The following is a 16,582-nucleotide window of genomic DNA, read 5'->3' as shown; positions in this document are numbered from 1 at the left end:
ATATATAGGAAGCTATAGACAGCCTACAGGCTGGTACAGGACATTACACAAAAGTGGCTATTTTTTAAAGCCACTAGATGAAGTTCTTTTCCTGGAACATTTTTTTTTAGGCTGGCACTCTATTTTGATGTGAAATGCTGCATTTATTGAATTTTTAAAAAAAAATAAATATAAAATAAAAAATGATATATTAATTCTAATGGAAAAAATAGCTCATAAAAATTATATAATTAATGCAAAGTATCATAAAAAAATCTAAAAATTCTAAATAATAATCAGAAAACATTATAGAACAAAAATATATTTGATTGGTTATCCTGGGAAAAAGTAAAGTACAATTTTAAGGCTTCGCCCGTTTTCGGGCGGGAGGAAGCTAAGTGTGACCCATTTACAAAGAAGCCAAGAGGGTTAAAGTGACGCGCGATTTGAAACGTTATATTCGTCGGGCACTTAACGTTATCCCTCTTCAAGCACTGATTATTACGCTTGTATAATGAAATTCACTTAACTACTTTATTTTGTCTGCATGTTTTACTCTTTTAATTCCAGATATAGTCTCACTGATGGTCTGAAATATCGTTACAGTCAGTATTTAATCACTTTTTAATAAATTATTTATGTTGGTTACACTTTATATCTGTCTATTGGTTAAGCACATATAAAAAATATTAAAAGTATTTCAGAAAGCTGGTGACTAAAACCACTGACCAGTTAAAATTGTGAATGAAAAAACAATGTCTGCAGTGTTTCATCTGAGACTTCATATAACCTTGTAATCTTGTAATCTACGCCTAGGGAAAAAAGTTTCACAACTTCTGTTTCATGACAGTTTTAATCACCCTTCTATAATTAAAGACTGTTATTGAAGCTTATAGGGATTATTGATACTCACTGATGGGGTGAACAGGTGACACAGATAAGGTTCAGAACTAGATATAATACATTTATCAATATATTTCTTTGTATTTTTGTAGATTTCCTAAAATTTCACATTTACATGCTTCTTTTCTCCTTACAGATAAGTTCTGTGAGCGGCTAAAACCAAGGTCAACATTAAAGGGTGAGTTGCACAATGCAAAGATGTTCACAGATTACACTTGTAATAGTTATGGTGTTTCTTTGAAAACTCACAATTCACAACATCAAGGGCTACACAGAAATGAGGCACACTACCTATTAGCTTGTTGCTAGCAGCTTGCACTTACGGTTCAGAAATGCGATGCATTTAAAAGTCATGTTTACCATCATCATCGGCAGTTATCTTCTGTGTCACAGGCAGGGACCTTTTCATGTCATTTTACTAGCTGTCAGAAAAATAATTGTGTGTGGTATGTTTAAATATATTTAAAGGAAAACAATTTAATATTTGCAGTAAGTTTATCACAGTGTAACTGATCTCTTATTTATCTTATGCATGACAACAGGAAGTTCCCCCTTTGACTGCAGAGAACTTTGTTTTCTGTTGACCAAGTCATAGTTAACGGCCACATCACCATCTTCTACGACGCTCTGAAGCTGATGTTTGCTTCATACTACTGCTTGAACATTTCATACCCAGGAAACCAAGAAGAAACGCAAGAGATTGTGCAAAGGTAAAAACACACTCATAAACTCACTCTCACACGTATCACACTCACACGCGTGTCCTCACACACAGTCACTCACTTTTTCAACACAAACTGACTTACGCATCCTTACATACACTCACTCTAACACACACTCTCACACACAGTCACACACGCACCCACACACTCACACACACGCAGAGTCCCAATTCGCACACTATCCGTCCTAAATAGTATGCGAAACTAGAATTAGTACGTCCCAAATCGTAGTATGTTGAAAAGAGTATTCCAAAGATACCCGGATGGTCTACTATTTCCGGTTAGAATTCGAAGTGCAGATCAATGCACACTCTTAAGTGCTAATATTGCCCACAACCCATTGCGTGCGGGAGGGAGGAGCTTTGTGATGGCTTTGCAGTGATGTAAACATGGCATCCGGATGCAGCAGCGGAGATGCGCCCTCAGCTTTTAAGTGTAAGAATTCAAATGTTTAACCCTAATTAAAGTTATATTTTATTGTCTCATAATATTATTGGGTTTATGTTGTGCTAAAAAAGTACTGTGTTTATCTTGTAGGGTCCGATGAAGATACTGAGCGCCTCATTAACGGATGTGGCAACCGTCAATAGCTCCAAATGCCATCCGAAAAGCAGGAGAGCCTGCAAGCCTGGCAAACCCTGCACCAACCTCCTCCAACTATTCACCCTGAGGGAGACGCACCATCATTTTTAGCAGGCCAAGGATAGCCCTGCTGACTTTGTGCACAACCCTGTGCACAGTCGATTTAGGGATGTCGAATGCTGAGGACACAACCTTATAGGATGCAGCATGGGCCAGCCAGTACAGAAACATCACCACCTCTATGTCTTTTGACCATCCATGATCAACCTGATAAGGCAGTGCCTCTATGAGGGTGATTATGGATGGTCTGGTCAGGCGCAGATAGGAGCGGAGGTCAGACTCCCTGTCCAAAAACATCCTCAGGATGGGGGCCGTTGCATTCAGCTGGCAGTATGGTGTGGGGTTATCAGGCTACAAAACAATAAATAAAAAGGCTCAAGTACAGTGTCATGCAAGTGTCTTTTTTATGTATTTCTTCAGTCTTAGATTTATACCTTACTATAAACCCTTATGAAAATAAACACCTTTTACTACACTAACCATAGTTTAACCACACTGACTTATTTGTAGTAATACTGTGGCTGTACAAATGTTAACTTTATTAGTCCAACCAAAGAAACATGGTTACTACACTTTTACTATAGTAAAAGCATGGTTCATTTTCATCTGGGTATTTTTGAGTTATATACATAAGTATAAAATTAAGTATAAAATACGGTAAACAATAGTTATACTATAAACTTTAAATATTAGAACTTTAAAATAAGTAGCTTTCGTTACACACATTGCACATGAACGTCAGAACCAGCCGCCTCACAAACGACCTGCGTTTGGTTCTACGACGACGCCCTGCTTCTTCACTCCTCAACTTGGTAGAAGAACACATTGTAAAATGTATTGTGAAAAAAAAGATGGGAATAGTAAATAAAATTCTATTGGACATACAAGAATGAATGAAACGTTAACAGTTGTGGTGTGCGTAACTAGGCAACCACGTTGTCGGTCACGTTGCATGACGTCATCGAAGTATGTCCCAGAACGTGCATACTCTTTTGCTACACACTCAAAAGTATGTACTTTTTCCTCACAAAAAAAGTACATACTTTTAGGTCGTAGTATAAGTAGGCGAATTGGGACTCAGCGACAGTCACACATGCATACTCACACACTCTCACACACACAGACACTCACATACATGCAGTCACACACATCCTCACACTCACATAGACAGACTCACAAAAGCATCCTCAAACTCACACACTATTACATACACATTCTCTCACATGCATTCTCACACACACACTCACAGTCACACATGCATCCTCACACTCTCACATATACACACTGTCACACACACATCCTCAAACTCACACACTCACATACACATACTCAGAAATGCATCCTCACACAAACACACACCTTCGCACACACAGTTACACACTTTCACACTTTCACATACTCTTACAAATGCATCCTTACACTCACACACTCTCACATACACATTCTCACACACGTATCCTTACACACACACACATACACTCACACATCTTCACACAGTTACACACTTTCACATACGCTTACAAATGCATCCTTACACTCACACACTCTCACATACACATTCTCACACACGCATCCTCACACACACACACACACACACACATACACACACACATCTTCACAAAGTTACACACTTTCACATTCTCTTACAAATGCATCCTTACACTCACACACTCTCACACATGCATCCTCACACACACACACACACACACACACACACACACACACACACACACACACACACACACACACACACACACACAAACACACACACATTCTAATACAAACATCCACATACTGAAACATAGTTACACATGCATCCACACACACACACACACTCTCACACGCATCTTCACACACACAGTTACACACTTTCACATACTCTTACAAATGCATCCGTACACTCACACACTCTCACATTCACATTCTCTCACACACTAACACACTCTCACGCGCATCCTCACACACGCTTCTAAGGCTGCATGATTAATCACATGCGTTTTTCAGGCGTGTCTCGTCAGTAAAGCCGGTCCTGTGATTAGTAGTAAATATCCATCACCTGTTTTCAAATCGAGCAACATTTAATACACAGAGCTGTAGTTCACTGACAAGCTACACAATATCCTGTTCATAATCGAATGCGATTCATCTGCAAACGCATCTGACAACCGCATGTGATTAATCGTGCAGCCCTACATGCATCCTCACACTCTCATCCTCACACAACACACTCTCTTACATTGTCACAACCTTCTCAGTCTGCCTCACACACAACCTCTCACATACTTCTTTATAGCAAACATCCACCACAAGCATGCCCTTTACAAGTTCTTATTGTTCTGCTTTTATTTTAAATATATTCACAGCATATGTTACAGTCCATGTTTTATTACTAAGGATTTTTTTTTCATTCAACAGATGCCTTTTTAAGATGAACCCCGAGAAGGGACCGGAAGTGGATAAGAACCCATCGAGAAAGAAATCGTCAGTCAGTCCAAAGGTTCTTTCACTGATTAACAAGATTGCGGACTATGAAAGGATGGAGTAAAACTTTGAGTGTCAGATCTTCCTACATTGCCTGGCAGAAATTCTTGACAGTGTCACAGACTTAAAATACTTGCTGATTATTTGCTTTCATGGTTGAATTATTTTTTTTCATGCATCATCTGTTGTCAAGATAAATTAATCTGTTCACAGGTTCAGTTTTAAGGACAATTTAATTATACATTTTTATTTGTTTACCAAACTGCTATATTGTTGCAGTTTTGAACAATTCTTTTATTGTGTGTTGTTGCAGTTATGATATATATATATATATATATATATATATATATATATATATATATATATATATATATATATATATATATATATATATATAAATACTGTTGCAGTTATGAACAAACTGAATTGGTATGTTGTTGCAGTTGTGATCTAGGCTACAGTAATTTAAACCTTAGGGCTTATTTTTTTACTGGAATATTGTTGCAGTTATGATCGTTTGTAATAATATTTTCTATACTATTGCAGTTATGGACAAATTATTGGAATATTGTTGCAGTTGTGCTATAATCTTTATACTGGTATATTGTTGCAGTTTTGAACAAAGAATATTAGTAAATTGCAGTCCTGAACAAACTATTGGTATATTCTTGCAGCTAGGTCAATAAATTATTAAAACACATTTTCGCACTCATGGCTGACTATTTGAAGTTAAAGTGTTCAAACTTTATGATAATTTAATGTTTTTTTTTCTCAACTTTCCACAATATTTATGTAAAACATATTATTAAACATTAAAAGCTGAAGAAAATACAGAAAATCTTATGTAAAATTACTGTAATTATTGTATTTTTGAATTACGGAAAATTACCGTTACTTAATGTGCCCGTTATTTAACGGTATTTTTCCGGCACCCCAGCTGCTGGAATTTTACCGTTTTTTTACGGGATTTTTTTTTTTACAGTGTAGTTTTTAGGTAAAGAAATGTAATAAAGCAATCAAATGTACAACAACATCACATATTTGACTATAAATTAAAGATTGTTCTTTATTAAAGTTACAAAAGCTTTTTTTTATTATTTTTATATATTTTTTTTAGATATTCTTTTTATTAATCATTTTAATTATTACAAACAAAAACATATTAAAACAAAAACACAGCACAGGAAATAATTAACATATTCATGAACATGTGGACAATTTACATACAGCATTTCATCATCCATCCATCCATCCATCCATCCATCCATCCATCCATCCATCTTCTTCCGCTTATCCGGGGCCGGGTCGCGGGGGCAGCAGTCTAAGCAGAGAACCCCAGACTTCCCTCTCCCTAGACACTTCCTCCAGCTCTTCTGGGGGGACACCGAGGCGTTCCCAGGCCAGCCGGGAGACATAGTCTCTCCAGCGTGTCCTAGGTCTTCCCCGGGGTCTCGTCCCCGATCTCGATGTGGAGGAGCAGCGGCTCTACTCTGAGCTCCTCCCGGGTGACTGAGCTTCTCACCCTATCTCTAAGGGATCGCCCAGCCACCCTGCGGAGAAAGCTCATTTCGGCCGCCTGTATCCGGGATCTTGTCCTTTCGGTCATGACCCAAAGCTCATGACCATAGGTGAGAGTAGGAACGTAGATTGACCGGTAAATCGAGAGCTTCGCCTTGCGGCTCAGCTCTTTCTTCACCACGACAGACCGGTACATCGACCGCATTACTGCAGAAGCTGCACCGATCCGTCTGTCAATCTCCCGTTCCATCCTTCCCTCACTCGTGAACAAGACCCCAAGATACTTAAACTCCTCCACTTGAGGCAGGAACTCTCCACCAACCTGAAGTGGGCAAGCCACCCTTTTCCGACTGAGGACCATGGCCTCGGATTTGGAGGTGCTGATTCTCATCCCAGCTGCTTCACACTCGGCTGCAAACCGTCCCAGTGCATGCTGAAGGTCCTGGCTTGATGAGGCCAACACGACAACATCATCCGCAAAGAGCAGAGACGAAATCGTGTTGTCACCAAACCTGACCCCCTCTGGCCCCTGGCTGCGCCTAGAAATTCTGTCCATAAAAATCATGAACAGAACCGGCGACAAAGGGCAGCCCTGCCGGAGTCCAACACGCACCGGGAACAAGTCTGACTTACTGCTGGCAATACGAACCAAGCTCCTGCTCCGGTCGTACAGGGACCGGATAGCCCTTAGCAAAGGGCCCCGGACCCCATACTCCCGGAGCACCCTCCACAGGCCGCCGTGAGGGACACAGTCGAATGCCTTCTCCAAATCCACAAAGCACATGTGGACTGGTTGGGCAAACTCCCATGAACCCTCCAGCACCCTGTAGAGGGTATAGAGCTGGTCCAGTGTTCCACGGCCTGGACGAAAACCACACTGTTCCTCCTGAATCCGAGGTTCTACTATCGGCCGGATTCTCCTCTCCAGTACCCTGGCATAGACTTTCCCAGGGAGGCTGAGAAGTGTGATCCCCCTGTAGTTGGAACACACCCTCCGGTCCCCCTTCTTAAAAAGAGGGACCACCACCCCGGTCTGCCATCCCAGAGGCACCGTCCCCGACTGCCACGCGATGCTGCAGAGGCGTGTCAGCCAAGACAGCCCCACAACATCCAGAGACTTGAGGTACTCAGGGCGGATCTCATCCACCCCCGGTGCCTTGCCACCGAGGAGTTTCTTGACTACCTCGGTGACTTCAGCTTGGGTGATGGACGAGTCCACATCTGAGCCCTCAGCCTCTGCTTCCTCAATGGAAGACGTGACAGTGGGATTGAGGAGATCCTCGAAGTATTCCTTCCACCGTCCAACGACATCCCCAGTTGAGGTCAACAGCTCCCCACCTTTACTGTAAACAGCGTTGGTAGGGCACTGCTTCCCTCTCCTGAGGCGCCGGACGGTTTGCCAGAATCTCTTCGAGGCTGACCGATAGTCCTTCTCCATCATATTTCATCATATGATTGTACCTAAATTTTATCCAGTTTTTGTTTATGACCGTTTAATCTTTAGACAGTTAAAAATATTCTCCCATTTTTTTAAACAGGAGCGATTTACCATTGCGACAATACCTCAATCTTTCTAGAGTTACAAGTTCAGATATCATAGATTTCCACATCTGAGTAGAGGGGGCATCACAACCAACCCATTTGACCATTATAGCCTTTCGAACCAACATAAGAAGAAACGGAACAATCTGTTACAAAAGCTTTTTAATCAGGAGCAGTGAGTGATTTCTTTGTTGTTTCTGTTCGTTAATTTATCTGTTTATTAATATAAAGACTGTCACTTTAAGAGAATGCACTGATACAGTGGCCTACGTTCAGCTGGCTATGTCTGCTATTGGATACTTACCAAGACTGGCATTTTGACATAATTTTTGTCTGAATTTGTCCATTTAAATAAAATACTTCAGAGAGAGAGCTTATATTTGCTCGCGTTCTGAGGCGCGGGTTTGTGCGCTTCGGATGAGCACATGCACATTTCTTCTCACTGCGTGCGCGAGCTCGCGTCCTCTGCCTCTTAAATGTTTGAACTGACAAAGCTTAAATTAGTTTAGTTTAAACACAGATATCAACGTGTGCTGTTTAGGTCTCATCTGTGCGCGCGCGCTATCAGCACCCGGGTGATGACGGAATAAATGACAGCTCATATTCCAGTTTTACATATTCTCAGAGCATAGACGTCACATTTTAAATCCTACCTGTTACTGCTGCTGACTCAGCACTCGCGAAGTTCTATGTCTAAATTCTATGATGGAATATTAGCGTCTAGAATTAATTAATGTATACAAAAAAAGTATTATAAAAATTGCTTTTATATTATTAGTAATAGAAAGGCAAGCATTATACTTTTTTGTTTGCCATCAGCATTAAGCAATACTTATATTTATAACATTTAAACAAATCTTTGAATGGCCTTATGTAACTTATCTTATGTATCTTATGTAACCCTGGTTCCTCGAAGGAACGAGACGCTGCGTCAAGAACGTTTGGGGAACGCCTCCAGCATAACATCTCTGAATAACGTGTGTAATAGGGATGTGCACATCGATGCTGCAGTATCGATATATCGATACTCAGAAGCTTCTATTTTGGTATCGGTATTTTCTGCAAAGTATCGATACTTAATTATATTTATAATTTCTTTATAACTAAAAGTTTTAAGCAGTGTGTGCAGGCCAATCGGGACGGTGTGTGTATGATATAAAAAGAAAAGGTCTCGCGGACGTGGTGGTATGACGTTATAACAGATTGGTCTGCGGCTGCATGCAGTGCAATGTGCCATTCACCATCACAACACAGCATGCACGGCATTGACAGTAAAAGAAATGGACACAGCGACCCCATTGGATTCAACGAAGAAAAATGAAGCCGATTAGAAGCACACACTTCCTGGGGGTCGGGCGTACTGCGTAGACTCAAACTGAGCGTGATGACGTAGATGTCACGTGAGCAACCTGTAAGTCTTCTAACCGCTGTGCCAAGAGAAATCTGAATCACCCACCGAATCTTGCAGAGAAGGCAAGCCTGAACAGGAGCAAAGTTTGGTAAGTATTCTGATTAATGATCTCCCTTGACTTTATGCCTCCACGTCCCTCCGATAGCCTCATAGACAGTAAAAGATTGTCTGTGAGCTTCTCCTCCTGTCCATACGGTAATTTCTCTACTGTGCGACAGAGAGGTGCTGGTTATGACGCAATCGTTAGCCTATTTTTTACAAAAACTGCTTCTACGGGACCATAACGTAAGATACAAGGTAATGGAGCCTTTTATACATTTTCGTGTTTCTTTAGAAATAATTAATGGACAAATGGAGTCTTTAAACGCTTCAGATGTAAAGTTATTCGTGGTTAAAGTGACGCCAAAATGAATGGGAGTCAATGGAATGCTAACAGCAGGTGGGGGTCCGCTAGCCAATGGCGGCGCCCAGGGGTGCTTCAAAAAAATATGAAACCATGCCCCCCTGATGCCACGGTCGCGACTTGCGTGAGAGATGACCGCAGTACCGCCGCTCCCTATACGCAGAATACGCAGTCTGCGTAGGGCACCAAATCCCAGAGGGGGCACCATCCCAGTTGCTCAAAAAAAAAAAAAAAAAACCCTGCACCATTCTCCCATCCGCGGGAGCGACCGCTCGCACCTCATGTTTGCGGCTGAATGTTCATAATTGATGTATGGACATCTATGCCTGGGTAAAGGACATCACCAATCCGGCAAAGAGAAAATAAAACTATGAAAAAATGAAGTTGGGGTGACGTAGGACGTTCGAGAGTCTCAAATTTAGGGACCGTCTCTAAAGTTACATGCGATATTGGTATACACTTTTCTAACGTCAGTAGCATTTGAGGAGAATGACTTACAGTCATAAAAACAACTGTAATTGTTCATGTAGGTGTCAGCTATAATTCACAATTGAATTGAATGTTTGATATTTATTAAAATAAACTGTAAATCATATGTAAATTGTGCTACTTTTTCACATGGGCTCAAACACAAGTTTGAAGCTCAATAGCATTTGAGGAGAAAGACTTGTAGTCATAAAACAATTGTAATGTGTTCATTTAGGTGTCAGCTACAATGCACTTCTTATACATTTTTATATATATTAAAATAAATTATAAAACATTTAGGTAAAAATGAGGCCGTTTATCACTTTCAGACACATTCCTGTGAAAGGTTTTTTTTTTTCAGGCTCCCTTACGAAAATTACCCATGGTTTTAACAATAACACCACAAATCATCGTTCTTGTAGCCATGGTAACTGCAAATTTATATATATATATATATATTAAATTAAGATTATTTTGAAAAATCACATACACTTTTAAAATTATAAGCAGTATCGGCATTGGTATCGGTATCGTTAAAATTGTAACAAAAAGAATTTGGTATCGTATCACATGGAAAAAATGTGGTATCGCCCATCCCTAGTGTTATCAGTCCAATGGATGGGCGAGATGTCATAGGCGGGTGACGTCAGAGACCAGGAAGCATAAAAGCATGAGCGGCGAAGCCTGTAACCAGTCTCAAAGGATGAAGCAAGTGCTGGCCAGAGATGCAGGAAGTGTGGCACTGCAACGCAGCGTCTTGTTCCTCGAGGAACCAGGGTTCCCTTTCAGTCGGTCACTCTTGACGCCACATTGGTGACCGACGCAAAACAGACCGCGGGCAGGGTGGCCACTCATGACTGCATCCCAGCCGGTGAGGGATGCGTCCGTCTAGCATTATGTGGCGACAAGGAGCTCCCAGCACCGGGCCTTGAGACAAGAACCAAGGTTTTTTCCTCATGTCTAAGGCATGTAGGCACTGCCGCGTGACCTTTAGCATCCGAGGTGGGTTTCCCCTCGGGGAGAACCCCTTGGTCTTGAGCCACCACTGTAGAGGTCTCATGTACAGCAGGCCAATTGCATTCACGTTGGACGCAGCTACCATCAAAACCAGCAATCTCAGAGACTGCTTGACAGTGAGTGACCGTCCTTCTCTCACTCTCACGACTGCAGTGAGGATCGACTCAATCCGAGCAGGTGACATACGTGCCTGCATCGTGGTCGAATCCCACACCACGCTCAGATAAGTGGTTCTCTGTACTGGAGAAAGCACACTTTCCTTGGCGTTAAGTCTTAACTCAAGCTCTTTCATGTGAGCGAGAATGACGCCATGATGAGGAATGGTCATCTGCTCTGATTGAGCTAATATCAACCAATTGTCAGTGTGGTTGAGTCATGAAGGAACACGGTTGGGACTGCTCCGCCAGCAGCCCCTGACCGCCTCAACCACCAGGAAGAGAGGTGAACACTTGTTCTCACACAAGAAATTACATCCCAAGAGCCCCTGTACATCTAACTTCACATAGTCAGATAAATATTTCATTTTATTCCTCAAAATTAAATGTAGTCAACAACCAGACAAGTCAACACGGTCTGGTGTAGAAAAACTCACATAAAAACAAAACAATGTAATACATATGTTGCCTCGGCAGTGCGCATGTCTTTTTTTTGTGTTTTTTTTTGCCACTCAGTCACACAAACAACATCAATCTCCTCAGAGAAAGATAATTGCTGCAGCTAGCTCTGCCTCCGAGGGCGACAAAACCCCAGTGCCGCTAATATCGGATGGATTCTGAAGTGTGGAGTCGATGGACACTTTATTATCCCATGAGGCTCCTGGAGACGATATATAAATGCAATGATATGTCACGACTAGGGATGGGACCATTACCGATTTGAGGATAAATCATGATAAAATTCCCTACGGTTAGTATTAGCATTTCATATTTTAATTATCATTAAAACCATATTCGATTACTGCAAATTGAACAATTAGTGATAAAAAATACTGTCCCACATTTTGTTTTTATGTTGCTCTGTTTTATTCCTAAGTGTTATTAATCGCAATGCTGCTTTGTCCACAGAGGTTAGAGGAAACTATTCTAATTCAGCTGTTCAATGAGCCCCACCTAGTGTCAGAGAGTGGATTTAGCCAGTGTACAGATTTTTACTGGCCAAAAAACTGACAGAATTTGCATATCCTGCTGTGATGTTTGACTGGTTGATGAAAAAGAAGCTAATGTGGATTCTACACATTTTAACAATTTGGAATAGGTATCTAGAATTATTTATGGAGCAGATAAAATACATGTGATCATTTATTAATAATATATAATTTTGACTTAACCCTTTTATTTACTTAACGGCTGAAATGTGAGGTTTACCATTTTATGAACCTTTTTTCAAAGCTTTATTTGAACATAGATTCCAATAGATTCTATTAGGTAAACTGTTGTCAGTCATGTTGTCATTTAAAATCTGTGCATCACTGAATGTTATTGTTTTTAGTTTACGGAAACAAAAAGTAATTTTATTTATTATTTGTTGATTTTAAAAACTAAACTTGGTTAAAACAATTTCTGTCAGTACTTTTAGAAAATTTTCAGCACATTTGAACAATACCGTGATAATACTGATAACTGTGATAATTTAGGTCACTATAATCATGATAAATAATTTTCATTCCGTCACATCACTAGTCACAACATTGAAGAGCCACAAAATTATTTCTTAAAATTTCTTTAAAAATTTGAAAGCTGAGACATTGTTTCATACCAAAAGGAATCGGCTCTGTCTAGTCTGTCGGCGTGTTGTCTTTGCTTCACAATGTATTTTTTACTGCATGTGTGGTGTGAGATAGCCATGGCTGGCCAGATACAGCAACAGTAACTAAGGTGGGGGGGGGGGCAGGACTTTGCGCACATTCAACAAAACTCTGGTATTTCAGCAATGACTACTCTGATGAATGCCTATGAACTGCATTCATAAGCTCAACTGTTATGTAGGAATAAAATACTAATTATGAGTGCATGTGCAAGTGCATGTGATCATTAAAGAGGCAAGTTCTTTTATTCCTGAATTGTTATTTCTGACTACTCTTTAGTGTCCTCTGTCTTAAGTAGAAAAGGGATAGACATGACAAAGTGGCGATGATGTTTGAAAGAACCTTTGTGTGTGTGAATTGCCGAATAGTAGAGTGAAGAGCAGTAAACAGCTGAACGTGGTGCGAGCTTGCCTGTGAATAGATACAGAAAGACAATACGGCTGGACATTTCCACTAAAATGTTCATATTCAGCGTGATTTTAATATTTTCTGCAGGCAAATACCATTGAGGGTAAGAAGATTGTGCTTCTTTTCTCAGTGTGATGGAGGCAATGGCCTTCACTTTACTACGCAGTCTTGTACAGCATGCAAAACCAGATGAAAAAACTTATGCAGAGATTGTGGCAGTACTAAGTGCCAATTTTTCACCTAAACCATTAGTCAAAGAGTAAAGAATTTGGTTTCACAAAAGAAATCAGGAAGAGGGAGAAACTGAAGAAACTTTGTGAACACTGTGAATTCGATGATATTTTGAATGATACAATCAGGGACAGGCTCATATGTGGATTAAGAAATGAAGCCATTCAAAAAGACTGTTAAGTGAAAGTAATCTAACATTGCAGAAAGCCACAGAAATAAGTGTAAGCATGGAATTTGCTGCTAAGGAAGCACAGCAATTCATTTGAGCAAATAAAGTTAATAAATTGTCTGCTGACATGAACACATTCCAGAATTCCCCTGGTAAAGAACCGAAAAATGCAATGTTATAAATGTGGCATCTGAGTGTTGTTGTAAAGAATTGGTGTGCTGTAGTTGTGGAAAAAAAGGCCACATAGACTATGCTTGCAGAGGAAGACAAAAGATTGCAAAAAAAAAAATTCAATAAAATGCCTGCCACATCAAAGAATAAGAAGAATGTGTTTGAATGTGCTGTTTCTATTGTGTCAGATGCTGTGTACCACAAAACACTCAAACATGTCTGCCTAAAGCTCGCCAATTTAGTGTTGAAAATATATACAGGGGAGCCTGTGGCCATAAGAGGTGCAATGGATGTGGATGTGGAATTAAATGATCAGTCTGCAACACTGCCACTGTATGTGGTTAAAGGGAACTACCCAGCTTTACTTGGACGAGAATGGCTGGAAACATTGAAACTGGACTGTCCGATGCTGCAGATGGTGTCAAAGGGAAACACTGAGCTCAGTGGTGTTCTGGGAAAGCATTCTGATGTTTTCAAGGATGAACTCAGTACGATGAAAGAAGAAAACAGTGAATGGGCTACTCTTATAGTACCTGTGCTAAAAAAGGATGGCTCTATTCGAATTTGCGGTGACTTTTAAGTGACAGTAAACACTGTACTGTCTCCTGACCAGTATGCACTTCCCCTCATTGATGATCTGTTTGCTGGCTTAGTGCATGAGACCCCTGGGCTGAAAAGAAGTCCCACTCCAGCCCTGGTCTGGAGATATGGGCTTTTTACTTCTGCAGAGGACACACCTCTCAAGTTTTGACCAATGCCAAAGATGTTTCTTAATTTGGAAGCTGACTCATTTGCTTGATCAGAGTGGGCTGCCAGTTATGTGGCCTTTTATCCTTAAATTATTAAAACATAAAATCTCGAAATGCATATTATGAGGAAGGGATATACACCACTATTTATGGAATCACACAAGGATTATTAGATTAGTTAATAATTAGACAAGTTGACTTAGACTAGTTTTCCAAATTAGTCATTTATTTATTTTATTCTGTAAGACTTATCATAACATTGTTAAGTCGGTTACATAATAATGTAGATGCGTCTAACTTGGGTGGGTCTACATCTAAACAAGATGTAATAGATACAAAAATACATTCAATAATAAATAAAAGCATATCACTTCATGTTTCTTCTTATGCTTATACACTTACACACTTGTAACTTATTGTATATAACCCAGTATATTTAATTAACCTATTCCTTACTTTCTTTTAAAAGTACTTTCTGGAATGTATTTTACAAAAAAAAAAAAAATTCATAATTTTAATTATTTAATAAAGAAACAGATATAATCAATGTAGTTAGTTTGAAACACTCTCAGTTTGTGTTGTGTTCTTTTTAAGGTATTTTCGAATTACCTCTTTGATTTCAGCTGTATTTAAAACATAAATAATAGGATTTAGCATCGGTGGAACAGCATATGCCAGTGATGTGCTGATGATTCTGGCATTAGGTGTGAGATAAATTACAAATGCAACCATGTATATGCAGATTATGGGTAGAAAAAAGGATCCCACTAACAACAGGTGAGAAACACAGGTCTTCAGAGCTTTTAAACGTCCTTCCCAAGTTGTTATTTTACTTAAGGCAAGAAAAATACCCAGATATGACAGAACTATAATGAGAAATGGTGCTACCATGTATAAAGCTGTGCAGAGTTTTGCCATGAAAACATTAATGCTAACATCATTGCATGCCAACCTAAACACTGGTCCATGATCACAATAATAACTTGATATCATATTGGTTTTACAGAATGAAAGTCGTTTGATCAAAAACACCACAAAGGCAACCAGACAACCGTTAAATGCCCATAATACTAAAAACACTACAGACATGACAGTATTATTTACTATGGCATGATATCTTAATGGCAAACAAATTGCAATGAAGCGATCATATGCCAGAACAACAAGAGTGAAGCTCTGCATAGTACTAAAGAAGTGCACAAAAAACATGTTGGCCAAACAAGCATTGAAGGAGATGTACTGTGAATCAAAAACAAAAATCCTCATTATGTTTGGAATCAGTGCATTAGTTTCACTAAAGTCAGCCAGGGCCAAATGAAACATACCAAAGTACTTTGGACAGTGCAGGTTCTGGTCAACAACTATAATAAAGAGCACTACAGAGTTCCCAATTACAGCAATAATATAAAGGAAAAATAAGAAAATATAGTAATAAGTGCTGTATGGTACACCTGAAAGTCCAACGATGAAAAAATATTCAGGATGAACAATGGAGTCATTCTCAAAAAAACTTTCACTTATAGAATTCATTGCAGCTTTGGGATTGGTGTTTTCTCCAAGCTGAAAATGGAAATTAGCACAAAGACATAATAAATGCATTTGTATAAATTCAAAGAATACACAGCATTGTCTATTAATAAAAAATATAACATTTAATAAACCTACAAAGCCAGAATAAATAATGACTGTGGCTTTTTTTGTCTGTCAGCAAGCTTGAATTACTCTGTAAATATAAAGACCTATTATCCTGTCCTACTGCACATTTAGTATATTCACTGATATCCATGTCATTCAATTCAAATATATATTTTCTCAAAAATCTCCTGAGATTATTCTGACAAAACAATGATGTAACACCTGCATGTTATAATCAATTATCTGGACACTCCAGTAGTTCAGAGGGCCAGCTGGAACTGAGTCTTCGTCTGGATATCAGCCACATTTCAGTTTGATTGGTCAAAAAT

At 39.6% G+C, this 16,582-nt stretch overlaps 1 protein-coding gene across 1 annotated transcript; it reads right to left on the bottom strand.

Moving 5' to 3' along the window:
- Positions 1 to 15,170: 15,170 nt before the first annotated feature.
- LOC132123218 (olfactory receptor 52E8-like) lies at positions 15,171 to 16,151 on the bottom strand. The gene has a single exon (XM_059533791.1). The coding sequence runs from the start codon at positions 16,146 to 16,148 to the stop codon at positions 15,171 to 15,173; it is 978 nt and encodes a 325-aa protein (XP_059389774.1). The 5' UTR covers positions 16,149 to 16,151.
- Positions 16,152 to 16,582: the final 431 nt, after the last annotated feature.

Source organism: Carassius carassius, chromosome 41 (assembly GCF_963082965.1).
Source record: "Carassius carassius chromosome 41, fCarCar2.1, whole genome shotgun sequence".
Classification (NCBI taxonomy): domain Eukaryota; kingdom Metazoa; phylum Chordata; class Actinopteri; order Cypriniformes; family Cyprinidae; genus Carassius; species Carassius carassius.
This window is presented reverse-complemented; position numbering and strand designations above follow the sequence as displayed.